The sequence below is a fragment of the Podarcis tiliguerta genome (assembly GCF_965153285.1).
Source record: "Podarcis tiliguerta genome assembly, chromosome: 2".
Taxonomy (NCBI): Eukaryota; Metazoa; Chordata; class Lepidosauria; order Squamata; family Lacertidae; genus Podarcis; species Podarcis tiliguerta.
Genome location: NC_139535.1, coordinates 50,613,690 through 50,631,734, shown reverse-complemented (window position 1 = coordinate 50,631,734; position 18,045 = coordinate 50,613,690). Strand labels below are relative to the sequence as shown.

At 44.2% G+C, this 18,045-nt stretch overlaps 1 protein-coding gene and 1 pseudogene across 2 annotated transcripts in view; one reads left to right on the top strand and one right to left on the bottom strand.

Annotated features, from left to right (window-relative positions):
• Positions 1–18,045, bottom strand: part of DNAH1 (dynein axonemal heavy chain 1) — a 118,921-nt gene that overhangs the window by 17,657 nt on the left and 83,219 nt on the right. Inside the window, exons 56-59 of the mRNA XM_083429266.1 lie at positions 6,135–6,326; positions 4,285–4,452; positions 3,940–4,131; positions 3,346–3,477 (exon numbers count right to left, since the gene is read on the bottom strand). Coding sequence (XP_083285392.1) covers positions 3,346–3,477; positions 3,940–4,131; positions 4,285–4,452; positions 6,135–6,326 — 684 coding nt within the window. The remainder of the gene's footprint in view (positions 1–3,345; positions 3,478–3,939; positions 4,132–4,284; positions 4,453–6,134; positions 6,327–18,045) is intronic.
• Positions 15,078–18,045, top strand: part of LOC310672409 (HAUS augmin-like complex subunit 3) — a 4,242-nt pseudogene continuing 1,274 nt past the window's right edge. Inside the window, exons 1-2 of the transcript XR_014515474.1 lie at positions 15,078–16,387; positions 17,464–17,976. The product of XR_014515474.1 is annotated as an HAUS augmin-like complex subunit 3 (transcript). The remainder of the gene's footprint in view (positions 16,388–17,463; positions 17,977–18,045) is intronic.

Genomic DNA, 18,045 nt, shown 5'->3' with positions numbered 1-18,045 from the left:
CTTAAGCAGTATGTGGACCGAGAACTCCCAGAAGTGCAAGCTGGATTTCGAAGGGGCAGAGGAACCAGAGACCAAATTGCAAACATGCGCTGGATTATGGAGAAAGCTAGAGAGTTCCAGAAAGACATCTACTTCTGCTTCATTGACTATGCAAAAGCCTTTGACTGTGTCGACCACAGCAAACTATGGCAAGTTCTTAAAGAAATGGGAGTGCCTGATCACCTCATCTGTCTCCTGAGAAATCTCTATGTGGGACAAGAAGCTACAGTTAGAACTGGATATGGAACAACTGACTGGTTCAAAATTGGGAAAGGAGTACGGCAAGGCTGTATATTGTCTCCCTGCTTATTTAACTTATATGTAGAATTCATCATGCGAAAGGCTGGGCTGGATGAATCCCTAGCCGGAATTAAGATTGCCGGAAGAAACATCAACAACCTCAGATATGCGGATGACACAACCTTGATGGCAGAAAGTGAGGAGGAATTAAAGAACCTTTTAATGAGGGTGAAAGAGGAGAGCGCAAAATATGGTTTGAAGCTCAACATCAAAAAAACGAAGATCATGGCCACTGGTCCCATCACCTCCTGGCAAATAGAAGGGGAAGAAATGGAGGCAGTGAGAGATTTTACTTTCTTGGGCTCCATGATCACTGCAGATGGTGACAGCAGTCACGAAATTAAAAGACGCCTGCTCCTTGGGAGAAAGGCGATGGCAAACCTAGACATCTTAAAAAGTAGAGACATCACATTGCCAACAAAGGTCCGTATAGTTAAAGCCATGGTTTTCCCGGTAGTGATGTATGGAAGTGAGAGCTGGACCATAAAGAAGGCTGATCGCCGAAGAATTGATGCTTTTGAATTATGGTGCTGGAGGAGACTCTTGAGAGTCCCATGGACTGCAAGAAGATCAAACGCATCCATTCTTAAGGAAATTAGCCCTGAGCACTCACTGGAAGGACAGATCGTGAAGCTGAGGCTCCAATACTTTGGCCACCTCATGAGAAGAGAAGACTCCCTGGAAAAGACCCTGATGTTGGGAAAGATTGAGGGCACAAGGAGAAGGGGACGACAGAGGACGAGATGGTTGGACAGTGTTCTCGAAGCCACAAACATGAGTCTGACCAAACTGTGGGAGGCAGTGGAAGACAGGCGTGCCTGGCGTGCTCTGGTCCATGGGGTCACGAAGAGTCGGACACGACTAAACGACTAAACAACAACAATCCCTTGGCAGAAAAAAACAGAAGCTAAGCAAAGTCTGCAAAACCTATTTAAATCCAGTTTTGAAGCAAGCTCGCTTCCCCCTTTTTAGTTACCACACTTGGAAAAATAATCAAAACAAAAACTGTAAAGTACCGTATTTTTCGCCCTATTGGACGCACCGGCCCATAGGACGCACCTAGTTTTCAGGGGGGGAAATCAGGGGAAAAAATATTATTTCCCCCCCCCCCGCAGCTCTGGGAGCAGCGGACAGGCTGCACACAGCCTGTGCGCTACTCCAACGCCTTCTCCCTGCTTTTGTGGGAGGTGGCGGAATTCCCCCACCTCCCGCAAAAGCCCACAGGAGCCATGCACGACTCCTATGGGCTTTTCGACCAGGAGGGAGAAGGGACTGAAATGGCCATTCAGTCCCTTCTCCCTCCTCGGGGAAAAGCCCCCAAGAGGGGCGCACTCTTCAAAGGGTGCGCGGCTCCTGCGGGCTTTTCTACGAGGTGGGGGAATTCCCCCACCTCCTAGAAAAGCCAGCAGAAGCCACGGAGCCCCTTTAAAGAGCGCACGGCTTTTGCCTGCTTTTGCAGGAGGTGGAGGAATTCCCCCATCTCCCGCAAAAGCCCACAGGAGGGAGAAGGGATGGACTCGGCCAGTCAGTCCCTTCTCCCTCCTCAGGGAAAAGCCCCCAAGAGGGGAGTGCTCTTCAAAGGGTTCGCGGCTCCTGCGGGCTTTTCTAGGAGGTGGGGGAATTCCCCCACCTCCTAGAAAAGCCAGCAGAAGCCGCGGAGCCCCTTTAAAGAGCGCGCGGCTTTTGCCTGCTTTTGCGGGAGGTGGAGGAATTCCCCCATCTCCGGCAAAAGCCCACAGGAGGGTTGGAGAGTAGCGGGATGGCGTCGCGCGCCTTCCTGCTGTCCCCCATCCTCTGGGGCTGGCAATGGGGGAAGCGCTGCTTTCCCCCCCGCCAGCCTCCAACCCGGGTTGGAGAGTAGTGGGATGGCGTCGCGCGCCTTCCTGCTGCCCCCCATCCTCTGGGGCTGGCGAAGGGGGAAGCGCTGCTTTCCCCCCGCCAGCCTCGAAGCCGGGTTGGGGAGTAGCAGGATGGTGTCGCGCGCCTTCCCACTGCCCCCCATCCTCTGGGGCTGGCCATGGGGGAAGCGCTGCTTTCCCCCCCGCCAGCCTCCAAGCCGAGTTGGAGAGTAGTGGGAAGGCGTCGCGCGCCTTCCTGCTGCCCCCCATCCTCTGGGGCTGGCCATGGGGGAAGCGCTGCTTTCCCCCCCGCCAGCCTCCAACCCGGGTTGGAGAGTAGTGGGAAGGCGTCGCGCGCCTTCCTGCTGCCCCCCATCCTCTGGGGCTGGCGATGGAGGAGGCGCTGCTTTCCCCCACCGCCAGCCTCAAAGAGCAGACTCTTCTGGCTTCAGCGGAAGCAACGCAAAGCCTCCGGAGCGCAGGCTTCGCATTGCTATCGCTGAAGCCAATGAGCCTGCATTCACCCCATAAGACGCACACACATTTCCCCTTCATTTTTGGAGGGGGAAAAGTGTGTCTTATAGGGCGAAAAATACGGTAAGTTAAAAATAGTGCTTACTTAAAGTCTTGCACTCATTTTCAACAAACACCAGCAAAAACAATGCAGGTAAAAATACTTCTAGGTTACAAAATTCATAGCTAAATTATAAGATTCAACTATGTCTGCACATGGGGAGAACACAGACAGACAACTATCTCCATCAAAAGCATGGTGCAAAAGGACAGAGAGAGAGAGAGCAACATATGTCTCATTTCTTCCTGCCACTGGAAACAGGGGAAATGACATCACACAGAGCTCTCTCTTCACCAGTTACATTCCTATGGTCTAAGACTGCCCATTTAGTAATTAATAGCTCTGTGGCCATTGGCCCCCAGATTTACTAATTAACAAGAATATGCACCGTTAGATTTTGACTGCAACTATCCCAGTTTCAACACTTGGATGTTTGACAATTCAGCACTATGCCACTATGGTTTAGCTACAATGTGGGATGCAGCAAGAATTTGACCCAGAAACATATTTTCTCTTGGGGAACTTATTCTGAACCAGAACTAAATCAAGACAATGCTCAGGTATTCTGGAAAATAAAATATTTTTCCTACTCACTGTAAAAGGGCCCATGTATGCTATAAAGCCAGCTGAAGCCAACACATCCCCTGCAATATTGTTAATCATATAATCCAGGTTCTGGACTGTTTCCTGCCAGCGTATCCTTTCATCAGCCAGGCCATTAATCAACTGGAGAAAAGAAAGACGGACATTAGTTTCTTTCTCAAAGAAGCTCCACCAAACCCCAGCAGAAAATGCCGCAGGAAAACAGTGACTGGGACTGCCCCCTAAGCCCAACTACTGATATATGGGAAATGAAAAAGCAGATTTGGCTCCCTGCTGTGATTAAGGCCACAAAATTACTATTGATGAGGATTTGGTAAACTTACTCGGGCAGACATAACTGTCAGAAGAAATTGGTGGTTTTACTAGTATCCCCCCCCCCCCCGAGTTTCTGGATTGCAACTTGGAGATTGTGTCTGTCTCTTTAACAGCTCTGCTGATGTGAAACAAAAGAAAGCTGTTTCTTCACCCCCAGTTCTTTCCTTCAGCCTCTGCTCCTGTCTTTCCATCTTGCCCCAACAAGTGGTAGGTGAGGCCTGGTGAAGGGAATGGGGGAGGAGAATCCACAGTTGTGGCCGTGGCCCTTACCTTGTCAGCCCGACCCAGTCTCTGCTCACACTGATCACACTTCATCTCGAGTTCCTCTTTTGTGGCCAGAGTACCTTGGTATTTGGCCTGCAGGTTGGCAATGCCATCTTCCACCTCTCGAAGACGCTCTTTGGCCTCATCCAGAATCTTCTGTGTGGCCTGGAGGTCTTCTTCAGCCTCCCTCAAGGCTTGCTGTGGAGAGAGAGAAAAATTTTTGTGATTGTCAAGTTCTGCCATAATTCCAAGGAAAATAATTGTGGTTAGCAGCAATGGGGCAGGCAGAGGCTCCATTCCGTTTTAGGTGTACATGCAATAACTTTGAAGAAGCACTGCTGTAGTTCTTACTCGTTTTGGCTCCACAGCTTTTGCCACGAAGTGATACTTATGCATGGCCCTGACCCACTGGCAGATAGATGTGCAGGCTTTGGACACTTTGGCTATGGCTGCTGGCTGAAATTCTTCACTGTCGATATACGGCTGGATCAACTTAATTACTGAATCTGCAATGTTATCCTGAAAGGGTTAAAGGAGAGATTATGAGGGCTGGGAGCATCAAGGTCTGAGACATCAGGGGAGTCAGCTGTGAGGCAGAACCAAACCCCATGGCAAAAATTCATCAGTGTGGCAGGAAAAGCATAAACACCCAATTGTGCACTCCCTTCTTTGTTTCTAGCTTCAAGCCAAGCTTATGCATTGCTTGTTCATTCCTTCAAGATGGCTTTTATTACTGCAAGGCAATATGTTTGGTTTGTGGACAATACAAGCTATCATTACCTCCCCGAAAAGTGGAAGGAAAGGAAACCATTTATTTTCATCTGCTGGTTCAGGCCAAGAATCAAAAGGTGAGTAGGCCAAGGAGTGTCCAGTGACTAATCAAAGTCAAAAGGACAGCTGAGTATTCCTCGCATCACATCCCTTAATTGGGAACATCAACACTGACATTTGCTTCATAGCCAGCTTGTGACTACAGATAGATGCATGGTCCATGTTTTACGCAACCTTAACCTGGGAATAAATTGAGCCATTTCCTCCCAAAATCGGGAAGTAGATGAACTTGACCCGCTTTCCCTATTTCACAGCCAGGAATTGCTTGCACACCTCCCAGATCCCTGGCTGTCAAATGATAGCTTTGTGTGGCTAAGAGAACTCTCCCCTAGCTAAGGGAAGCATCTGGGGCAAGCTGGCTTCACCTTGTAAAACCCTTTAGCCTGAAGGATTCTCTGCAGATATAAGGTGTTTATTCCCACCAGCAGTTTCACTGGGTGTGGCTTCTTTCAACCCCTCTGTTTAACTGAATTGTTGTTTAATTGCTACATTTAATGGAATAAGGTACTATAAAGGGGCTGCACCTCCTAAGAAATGTGGGGTGGTTGGTCTCCAACAGGGGTTATACCTGTGAAAATTAATCTTAGGGACAGGAGACTACTGGAGCAACAGGGTCCCCTGTGAGTAGTGGCATTTCCACCTTGCCCCTACATAAAATCATTTTTCAGGTGTATCTTCTCAAAGCAGCCCTGATGGGCATCAATGGAGACGACTGCTTTGAAAGATTTCACTGTCACCAAATGCTTCCTTACCAGGATGAGCCCTTGCTGAACTTCTCCTGGCTGTGTTTTTGGGATTTGTGGCATGGGTGGGAGGATATTAAACCAAGAGTTCTTGTCACCCTTGGATTTTAATCTACTCCAGAGAAGAATCTGAGGATTTGCAAGGATGGCTGCTTCTCTGAAACGCACACCGTGAGACCCTGGAGCTCATATCCAGGCTTGAGCCAAAAGAAAATAAAGTGGGGAAATGGTAGATGCCTCCTCCCTCCCTCCCTGCCAAATACATCAGATTAGGTGAGGTGGTGAGGGGAGGAAAAGGGGGCATCCTAGAAATCCCTACTCAGAGATGTAGCATATTGGATATATTATTTCTCTGAAATATATACCCATTAACTAATTAAATTGAGCTTTACTAGCACAAACCAAAAAGCTATGAGAGAAAAGCATTTGATTGACTAGATGGCAAGCTTAAGTCTCACAATTATGCCAGCTACACTAGTACTTTGGCTTGCCCTTTTCTTTTTTACTAGCCCTCGCTCCTGAGCTTTTAATAACAACTCCCTCTGTAGGAACAGGAGAAGCCAAGAGAGTTTTCTTCTGGTCAGCATGGAAGAGAGAGAATGACTGACTGACTACTATGGTACTTACCTTATCATATTTAAACAAGCTTTCAAGAAATTTCCCTGGGTCCTGAAGAAGGACTTTGCCAGGTTCCCAATAGTCATCTAATTTGGAACCTAGTTTCTCTCCTGCCACTTTCTTGGGCTTGATGCCCTTCATAATGCAGACAGCTTCAATCACCATCTTCACTCCAAGTGGAGGACGCTGCATCGCTCGCACCTAGTTGGAAACACGGGGGAAAGAAGTGGATCAGTAATTCAGTATAATGCCACATCTGCTGGAGGGCATCCCTAACTATCCTGGACTTCAGTACTGAGGCATGAAATAAATCAAGATTAGAATATGGTCTTTAAAAGAGCACCACCATTCATAAAGCTGAGCACCCTTTCTCTGATCATTGACATTGTTTATATAATGCTATCCATGCACACAGCACTTTACAAAGAAAGAAAGGACAGGTCCCTGCCCCCAAGGGGCTTACTGTCTACAAACTGACACAAGGAAGACAACAAAGGAAGGGGTAAAAGGGGCAAGAATATGATATTACTTCAGCGACATGTATTTAAGCTTAGTTATAATGGGGGGCATGAGGACTAGCAGGGTTCTGCTAAAGGCTTCATGGAAAGGTAGGAGGGGTTTGAAGATAGGATGGCATCATGGGGACATTCTGGGAGGTTGCAAAGAGCAAAAGACCTTTGGGCAGCAGAGGGTGGCAGAGAGGGACAAGTGAAGATTACAGGCAGGAATGCATCAGGATATATGAATGAAGAGGGATAAGGGACCATGCGGATAACTGAATAGGTAAGAAGTCTAGGAACTTAAGGAAGTGTATCATATGGCCAGCATTATAAGAGAGTTGAATGCTTTTTGACAACCAAGTGCTGGACTGAGGTGAGGGGAACAAAAATGAGGCAACGATGCTGAGAAAAGAATGCAGTGATTAAGATGCAAGACGACCAGGGCCTGAATCAGCCTTTGCCAAGATGTCAGAAAGAAAAGGACCAAGGGAAAGAGGGAGAGGGCGTTGTACCTTTTCAACAGGGTAGATGGTGGTGAATACTGATAGTGTGAGGGGGTTGGGATAAACAACGAGAAGTTTGGTCTTGGATGTAATGAGTTTGAGACAACAATGGAACTACCAAAAAGAAATAACCAGTGAAGACTTGTACATGTGATATCAGATGAAAGAGGGAAATTCTAGGCTAGCGAGGCAGAACTGGGCATTAGCAGTGTATAGGTGGTACTTAAAGCCACTCTATGCAGAGGAAGAACAGCAGAAAGGGAAGAATAGGAACCACAACACAGAAGGAAACACCAAAACAGCGGCACACGTCCTCCTGTCTTGTACTCTCTACAAAGACCTGAGGAACGGGATCATCACCGCACTTGTACTAACCATCCCAGGGTGCTCAACCACTGCCACAATGTCCTTTCTTCTAGCAGATCAAAATGAGCAGATAACACAGAAGGAAAGCAGGAGAAGAGATTTCTTGTATGAAAATCCTGAAAGAGCAATTAGGCATGTAGGAAAAGAATTCATGGAGGGCAGAATCATGGAAACTTAGGGCAAAAGGGGAGCCAAGCAAAAGAGAGTGATCAATTTGAAAGGGAGAATAGAGGTCAAGGGGAATGAGGACTAAATAGAGACCTTTGAATTTGGTAGGGAGAAGGTGGTCAGTGATTTTGGTAGGTACAGTTGAAGAGGTGAGAAAATTTGCAGGAGAGAAAACAGAGATACTGGGAATACACAGCACACCCCAGTAGTCTGCAAATTGCAGGTAGATTAAAAATTGGACAAGAGATCTTTTTTTTGAGACTAGTGGAAAGGATAGAATCCAAAGTAACACTGAGGGAACATTCTGTCAGCTTAAGGATTTCTGCTTGTGCAATTGAATTTTTTCTCCTCCCTGCCATGCACCCCTTAAATCTATTCTAGGGGTTTCCCAACCCCATAAAGCAGAATTGGAAGGGGCATGGAGTGTGTGCAAGGGGGGGGGGGGGAGAGAAGGGGACAAGTTCCACTGCACAAGCAGACAGGATAGGCTTGCTGAATACTACCCAGTGGCATGTTTAAATGCAGTAGTTTTGAAGGTGTGGTTCTTATTTCTTGGGAGGAGAGATGATAGCTGCACTGAATATGGCTGCTTCTTCAGGTTTGAACCACCACTTACTTAGGTTTGATTTACACATTATTTACACAGCGGGTGGCACTGTGGGATGTGGGTGGCGCTGTGGTCTAAACCACTGAGCCTAGAGCTTGCTGATCATAAGGTCGGCGGTTCGAATCCCCACGACGGGGTGAGCTCCCGTTGCTCGGTCCCTGCTCCTGCTAACCTAGCAGTTCAAAAGCATGTCAAAGTGAAAGTAGATAAAATAGGTACCGCTCCGTCGGGAAGGTAAACGGCGTTTCCGTGCGCTGCTCTGGTTCGCCAGAAGCAGCTTAGTCATGCTGGCCACATGACCCTGAAGCTGTCTGTGGAAAAACGCCAGCTCCCTCGGCCTGTAAAGCGAGATGAACGCTGCAACCCCAGTGTCATCTGCAACTGGACTTAACCGTCAGGGGTCCCTTTACCTTTACCTTTACCCATGCCTAGTGGCATGAGGAAAAAAGAAGACTGGGTTCATAAACCTTTCATAGTGTAGAAAAGAGAATTTCAGGACATGAAGAGCAGTAAGTGTCCAAATGCTAGGGTGGCCAGTTGAAAAAGACAAAGCTCCCAAACCTTTAATAGCTATGGAAAAGAGGGATGTTAACAGCTGCAGCATATAATATAAGCAACACCGGCTGAAAGTCCTCCTTCTACTTAACTATTAAAGGGGCCCAGTCTTCTTTTTCAGCAGGTAACCCTTTCAAATGCTCTCTTCTGCATATCCATTAAGGATGCAGGGCCCTGACCTTCTTCGTTGAACTCAAGTATGAGGAACCTTTGGCTGTTCAGATGATGCTGAACTACAGCTCCCATCAGCCCCAGCAAGCATGGCCAATGGTTTCTCACATCTGGTCTAGATCACTTAGTATTACCTAATTTATGGCACAATCTTAACCATGTCTACTCAGAAGTAAGCCCTGTTGAATTCCATGGGGCTTACTCCCAGGTAATTGAGGTTAGGACAGTGAGCCTTAGTCACTCAAACTATATGAGTGAACAATATTGTGCTTGGCATTATATGAAAACTGTCCCTGTTGTCATATCTTTGAAGATGGTTTCATGTTTGCAAGTTGTCACTCAATGTTAGAACCACACTGAATGAGAAAAGAACAAGGACCGGAGAACAAGGTACCACCCCAGAAAGAATAACCAGACCTATCCAGGATGTCTCTGCAGCTTTTGAGCTGGAACATAAATGGCTGTAACAGTCCTGAAAAAAGGTCTAAAATTTTTCATATTTTAAAAAAGGAACAATTGGACATTATATGCTTACAAGAAACACATGTGATTAGGCTCCATAGAAAGGTGTTAATAAATAAAAGGCTTGGTCAAGAATTTATATCATCGGATACAGTTAAAAAGAGAGGTGTAGTGATCTATGCAAAAGAGAGCCTTTCACCAAAATTTCTTTTTAAAGATGAAAGTGGAAGAATCCTCGCAATAGAAGTACAGTATCAAGGAGAAAAAATTTTGATATTAGGAATTTATGCTCCAAATGAAGGTAAATCGGATTTTTATAAGAAGTTGCACGAGACCATGCTGGATTATCTGGATTACAACAACGTCATCATGATGGGGGACATGAACGGGGTCGCATCAACAAATATGGATAAGTCACAGAACCAGAACATTACTAAAGAGGGAAGACTACCTAAGACCTTTTTTGAAATGACTGACAATATGGACTGGGTTGACATCTGGAGAGTTAGAAACCCCTTGGGAAGAGAAGGAACATTCTTTTCTGAAGCTCAACTGACTTGGACACGAATCGACCAAATATGGATAACTAGAAGTCTGGCACCTAAGGTGAGGAAGGTGAAAATCTGCCCTAAAACATGCTCCGACCATAACGCCTTGAGAATGGATATGACATTGATCCCAACCGGCTCCTTTAGATGGAAGATGAATGATGGCCTGTTTAGAGACCAAAGAATTGTAAAGAAGGCCCAAAAAACTTTAAAGGACTATTTTGAGATTAATTTGAACACTACGGTGGAAAAAAGAACTATCTGGGATGCAAGTAAAGCTGTGATGAGAGGGTTCTTGATTCAACAGAATTCTTTAAAGAAAAGACTGCAAAATGAAAAGAAAGATAAAATTCTGGAAAGTATCAAAGAGTTGGAGAAGAAGTTAAGATCTAACCCGAAGTCCCAACCGATTCTGAGAGAAATTAAACTTTATCAGGCACAATATTCCAAACTGATAAATCAGGAAATAGAATGGAAGATTAAAATAATGAAACAAAAAACTTTTGAATCGGCAAATAAATGTGGGAAACTGCTAGCCTGGCAGTTGAAAAGGAGACAAAGATTAAATACAGTAACAAACTTAGAGGTTGAAGGAAGGAACATTCAGAACCCGGGAGAGATTAGAAAGTGCTTCCAGAGGTATTTTAAAAAGTTATACACTCAAGGGCCACAAGATGAAATAGAGATTACACAATTTTTGGAGAGAAATGGATTAGCAAAGCTGTCAGAAGAAAATAGAATAATTTTGAATGGCAAAATAACACGACAAGAGATTGAACAGGCCATCCAGAGTCTGAAACAGGGCAAATCACCAGGGCCAGATGGACTGACCTCTAACTACTATAAGACATTGAAGGATTATTTGATACAACCTTTGTTGGAGGTCAGTAATGAAATAATGGAGGGGAAGAAGGCGCCTGAATCGTGGAAAGAAGCATTTATCACATTGATTCCAAAGTCAGAAACTGAAAAGACACAACTCAAGAACTACCGTCCCATCTCCCTTTTAAATGTGGATTACAAAATATTTGCAGATGTTTTGGCACGAAGATTTAAGAAAGTTTTAAGTGAGATAATCCATAAAGACCAGGCAGGCTTTCTCCCGGGCAGACATATGTTTACTAACACGAGGAACATTATAGACATATTGGAACTTTTACAAACAAACATAAACACTAAAGCAGTTTTAATTTTTATAGACGCGGAGAAAGCCTTCGACAACATATCTTGGAAATTTATGAAGGGGAATTTAAAAGAAATGGGAGTGGGACGGGGGTTTGAGAACGGGATTGAGGCAATATATTCAGAACAAAAGGCTAAACTGATAGTTAACAATGTGGTTACAGAAGAGTTTAAAATTGAAAAAGGTACACGACAAGGCTGCCCGATTTCCCCATTACTGTTTATTTCGGTTCTGGAAGTGCTCCTGAATATGATTAGGGGGGACCGGTTGGTGGAAGGGATTCAGGTCGGAGCGAAACAATATAAACTTAAAGCTTTTGCAGATGACCTAGTTCTGACATTACAGGAGCCGGAGTCTAGTTTGAAAAGAGTACTACAACTGATTCAAAACTTTGGTCGAGTGGCAGGATTTAAGTTAAACAAGCAAAAAACTAAAGTTTTGGGGAAAAACTTGACAGATATTGAGTTGGAACAGCTTCAGAAAGAGACAGAACTAAATGTGGTTAAAAAAGTTAAATACCTAGGGGTAAACATAACAGCAAAAAACCTGAGTTTATTTAAAGATAATTATGAAAAATGCTGGTCAGAGATTAAGAGAGACTTGGATAGTTGGTCAAGACTAAATCTTTCTTTGTTAGGCCGAATAGCTGCCATCAAGATGAATGTATTGCCAAAAATGTTATTTTTGTTTCAGACACTGCAGATTGTAGACAAGACAGAGTGCTTTCGGAAGTGGCAGAAAGATATTTCTAAATTTGTCTGGCAGGGCAAAAAGCCCAGAATCAAATTTAAAATATTAACAGATGCGAAAGAAAGAGGGGGCTTTGCCCTGCCAGATTTAAGGTTGTATTATGAAGCTGCAGCTTTCTGCTGGTTAAAAGATTGGTTACTTCTTGAAGATACGGATGTCTTGGATTTGGAAGGTTTTAATAATGCGTTTGGATGGCATGCATATCTATGGTATGATAAAGCTAAGATAAATAAGGCCTTCAAGAACCATATTGTCAGAAAATCAGTTTTTAATGTCTGGACAAAATATAAAGACTTACTGGAGAATAAAACTCCGAGGTGGCTGTCACCCCTGGAGGCTAAGGCTTGGAAAAGAACCAATATGGAGGCCAACTGGCCAAAATATTGGGAGATAATAGAAAAGGATGGTGACAACTGGAAATTGCAGAGTTTAGAAAAGATGAGAGACAAAGTGCGAGACTGGTTACAATATGCTCAGATTAAAGAAGTGTTTAAAAATGACAAAAAGCTAGGATTCCAAGTGGAAAAGTCAAAGTTAGAAACTGAACTGTTAGAACCTAAGACTAAGGTACTTTCAAGAATGTATAACTTGCTGCTGAAATGGAACACACATGACGAAATGGTAAAATCAACAATGATAAAATGGGCGCAGGATATTGGGTATAATATTATGTTTGAAGATTGGGAAAGGTTGTGGACCTCTGGGCTGAACTTCACTGCATGTAATGCGTTGAAGGAAAATGTGATGAAAATGATGTATAGATGGTACATGACCCCTGTTAAACTGGCTAAAATATACCATTCGTCTGATAGCAAATGTTGGAAATGTAAGGAAAATGAAGGAACATTTTTTCACCTCTGGTGGACCTGCCCTAGAGTGAAGGCCTTTTGGGAGAAGATATATAATGAATTAAAAAAGGTGTTTAAATACACCTTTACTAAGAAACCAGAGGCCTTTCTCCTGGGTATTGTCGGCCAGAGTGTGTTAAAAAAGGACAGAACATTCTTTATGTACGCAACAACAGCAGCAAGAATATTAATTGCCAAGAATTGGAAAACTCAGGAGCTACCCACTGTGGAAGAATGGCAGATGCAACTGATGGACTATATGCAATTAGCCGAGATGACCGGCAGAATTCGAGACCAGGGAGAAGAAAGGATGGAAGAAGATTGGAGGGAATTTAAGATTTATTTACAAAAATATTGTAATTTGGCTGAGTGTTGAATTGGATGCCAGTGCAGATAATTGTCTACCATTAAATTAGATTTAAGGTTGAATTATATGTCAAACCAAACTAAGATTATTAATTAAGATGAGTTAAATGATAATTTGTTTGAAATTAATTTAATAATGATGTAAGTGTATGCGGGAGGTGTGGGGGAGTCCCATGTAACAATTGAGAGATGTTAAATGGACAATGACAAGTTGTGCTTATCTAATATATGCTTTATTTGAAAACTTCAATAAATATATTATAAAAAAAAAAAAAGAAACACTGAATGAGAAAAGAACATTTGAGCTTGAACTTTCCCCGGTTTAGATTATTGTCATACGACCTCTGTGTCAATGTATGTATGTGCACTTGGAAGCTCCACTAAATTTCCTTTCGGGTAAGTGTGCATTCAATTATGGATAAAACCACCTGATGCAAATAATGGCTGAAGTGTCCCAGTGTTTGCCATCAGATGGCTAGGTAGGTATGCATGCAAGAGAAGAATCTCAAGAATGTCTTTTTGGAATGCAATGGGATGAGCTCCCCTATCATGTATCAGTAGGGCTACAGGCTGGGAAAGAACTGAGCATACTAGAGCTGATGGGCTTTCATTGCATTGCCACCCGTGAGCAGAAATTGTACAGACAGGATGGCAGTGATGATCAATACAAAAGGCAGCTGCCGGATATAGGAGTACAATACTGGATAGAAACTAATCGTACCAATTTGTCAATTGGCTTCCGATATAGCTTTAACACAGCAGTTTGCAATCAGGACAATTAGCAGCCGCTAATACTTGATCTTTGTGTTGTGAAAAGTTCCCCCTGCTGGTTTCTTCAGAAATAGGTATAAGAGAACTCCAGGCTACAGTTTGCTCCCAGGGTTCCAGAGGTAAGCTACAAAGAGTGGCTAAAAAAAGACTACATGCATTGTTGTTTTGCTACTGCACCAGTGGGGTTTTGATCACAGAATTGCTGAGTTGGAAAGGACCCCGAGGGTCATTTAGTCCAACATCCTGCAATGATGTTGATGCAAATAAAAATGCAAAGTGAATCACTTGGCTCACAGGATTGCTCCAGGGTGGTTGTGGTCTGTGTGTGAAGAAGCTGGGGGATAGTATCCAAAGGGCAGAACAAGTATTTATGTAGGGCCCTGAAACTTTTCCCTGACCATGAGCAATCCTGCTTGATCCTCCTTTATATTGTAAGATTTAACCAATTATTATCTGCATGCTTTCAAGATAAAAGCTATTTTAACACCCAAATGCATGGAGAAAGTTAACACTAAAATTCTCAAGGTGTGGAATTCAGATAACCGAGACTAGGGGTGTGCATCAGCTCTGTGTACTTCCCAAATTAATGAGGCAAATAGGGGTGATTTGGGTAAGGTTTCCACATGCTTGAATCAGACTGACTGGAGACTCCTTAAAGTCCCAAGTTCCTCTGTAGAATTGAGTGCCCCCCCCATGCTGCTTTTCAAAATGAGTGCTGCATTCTTTCCCAGGGGAAAGATTCTGTATCCCCAAACGATCTCTGTGAGTTGGGAGGAGAAGACTGTCTACTTACTTGCATGTGTTCTTTGCTGGGTAACAGGCTCTTTGTACAACCCCCCGCCCCCACCCCCGGAATGTATCTGCATACAATTTGGCAGACTTAATCAACCCTAGTAGAGCTCCTATATCTGCAAATTTCATCAAATTCTGTGAAATGAGAAAAAATTATAGCCATGTTTAGATTTTCCATTACAGAATGTAGGAAAAGCAGAGCTTTGTTTTTAGTAGAATGAATTTGATCCCCCCCAAAATGAGTCAAACTGGAAAGATGGGAGTGACTCCAAAAAAGACTGGGCTTCTTTCCAAAGCGGAAGATACAAGTCAAAATCTTATGGTTGGTGCACACCTCTATTAAACGTCTTACTTAGGCAATGATAGTATAGGTGGGCACAAGGGAGACCTCCCTGCATTTTAATAAGCAAATTGCATCTGCTCCCTCCAGGGTTCGAAGAACCAGAACATGCTCTCACGGAGACGCTCCAGAGTTTTCCTCCTGGATACAGTTGACAGAGGAAGTGAGTTTGTGGAGACCCTGAAATTTGTTTATCCCAAGGCAGATGGTCTTCAGGAGAAAGACTTTGACTGGCTCTTTGATTGTCCTGAGACAGAACAATTTCTTGAGTCTTTCTGCAACATAGTGGGGGAGGAGAATGTATCCAGTTCTGCAGAACTGGAGGCCTATGAGAAACTGGTCACTTCCGGGAAGCCTGTTCTGGAAGGTGAAGCACTGGAACAGGTGTTGAAGACCTGCCGCCAAGCCTCTCAGCTCAGGTGTGCTATGCAGGAGAATGACACCCTGCCTCTCGAGACACTTGAACAAGAGGTGCAGACGCTGACGAGCCAATGCGCCTGTCGGGTAAAGCGGCGCACCAAGCTCCAAATTCGTCTAGCCAGCTTGAAGCGGGAGCTGTGTCATTCGGCTGAGAAGAAAGAGAAAGCAAGCCGGGAGCTGAAGAAGGCACACCTGTGGCTAGAGCCAGAGAACTTTCAGAGCAATGATGCTCTCAGCCAAGCCTGTAAGAAAGTAAAGGAGCTGATGCAATGGCACAGGAAGCCTGCAAGCAAGCGGCAGGAGGCCTCAATGGCAGCAGCGGACCTGGAACGTTGCCTCGAATTGGAAGAAAAAGTCACAAAGGCTTTATTGGGATTCTCACCAAAGGTCTTGCCAGATGTTGTCAGCGATGTGGAAGCTGATCAAACAGTTCTGGTGAAAAGGGGGCAGGGAGACTCTTGGGAAAAACTGAATACAGGGTCTATGGAAAGACGAGCTCAGAAAGTGCTGCTAGATACTAAGAGTACAATCTGCAATGATGATTCTGAAGGTCACAAAATGACATATGGCATGCTGAAAAGCCAAGTTCTCCCCAAGGGGCAGCTGGCCAATAAGAACGAACCAGAGTTTACTTGTAAAGCCCTGCCGCAAGATACGGACCGAATGGAAAGTGAGAACTTCAGAACTGTTCAGGATGGTCGTCAAGGAGGGTTGAAGATGCGGCGGGAAGCTGCTGAAATGGAGCATGCCAAAGATGACAAGCTGAGCAGCTATCAGGAAGAACTGGAGCGCATGGCATTGGCTTACATGTGCAGTCAGGGAAAGGTACTTGTGACCTCTGCAAACATTAAAGGAATTTCATATACCTTGAAATGGGCAGGAAAGGCCCTCAAGGCTGCTAAGGAGAACAAGGTAGGTCACTAGCTTTCTGGCTTAAACAAACAGGGTTTAGTAAATGACAGTAAGCACCTGTAATACAATAGTCTCTGCAACACAGAAATGCATTGAGAGAGAGAGATACAAATAATAAAAGAGTGAGACTCTAATTCACCTTTTGCACTTGGTGAATGGGTTTGAACCACTAGACATTTTTCACCTGTAGTGAATGCACTCTTTTTGTCACGCAAGCCCCTGCTTGGCTCTGCATTCATCAGAGCTGGTGTTTGATTCTGTCCACCTCTGACTGTATCCATCCACCAAGAGCCAACCCGTGTACATTAAAATTTTGTGGAAATAGAGGGCATTCCTGAAGGCTGAAACTGGCAGGTTTGGGATAAGGGACATGCTTCTGGCGAAGAGGAAACAAATGAGTGGTGGTGGTGGTGAAAGCAGTTTCTCTAGAGCAACAAAGAAATCCCTTGCTGGGGATGAATGAAAATAAAAGAAATATTAGGAAGTGGGGCAGGGAAGGAGAGAAAAATAAAAGCAACATGCAGTTTTTCACTTAAAGTCTGTATCCAACATGTTCTCAACCATGAAGTAAAAAACTAATAGATTGGGGTGACAGCAAAAATCCCCTTGCAATGTTCATATTTAAGTGACATCTTATTTATATGTAAGCTGTATATTATGAATTAACTATGCTGCAAACACAGACAAAAAGAATACTTTTGCCCCATGTTTTGAGTAAATGTTTATCTCCCACTTTATGAACTCTTGACTGCTATGCTTTATAAAGAAAGCTGATATAATCATTGGATATCTAGGCTCAGAAAATCAGAACTTAACAGGTTCTCTGGACCAATCTAGTCCTAAGCTATTTGTATTGTGTTCTGCATTATTCTCAGTTTTCTGAGTTACTTTTAACAAGATATATGGGTTTAGATATAGGGAGAGTACCATGATGTCATTCCCAATAGTATTTTAGTTAGAGTCCCATGGGTTAGGAGAATACTTGCCCACAAAACTGGTGGTTTTTCTTGCAAAGTTCGTAGAGGCCTTCAAGAACTGCAGGGGGATGTGAAATTTAATGTCCTTCTCTTCTACAGGTGGAGGAAGAGAAAGGAGAACTGTATCTTCGTAGAGCCACTTTCCAGGAGCAGTTGTGTATGCTCCAAAGGGAGGTTAGACAGGCAAAAACCAAAAAACTTGTCCCTTTGCTCCAGACCAGTGCCAGCCTCCTTCGCTTGCCTGTAGTATGTGGGGAACTCACTTTGGAAACCAGGAGACTTGGTCATCTTGTATCAATGCAAGAACAAGCTGCTGGCCAAATGATGGTCCAGTGGAGCCATCTGGAGCTGCTGTGGCTCTTGCTGATGTATGAGCAGAAGAATCTGCAACAGATGAAGACCCAACTGGAGGGGATGGTGACTACCTCGAATGAATCACATGCTAAATTACAGGAATGGCAAGCCTGCTTTGACGATTCAAGGTTCTCCATTAAGCAATGCCCGCGGACTCTGATAGACCCCAGTGATCTCACCATGTTAAGGTAAAGATCAGAAGAGCTATTGCAGGGGAAAGGTATCAAATGGCTGCAAGTGTTAGAAACAAGGAAATACTTCCTTAGGGTGGAAATGGGGCTCATTGGAAAAGAAAAATAAGCTGGTATGTGACTAAAATGAAGCATA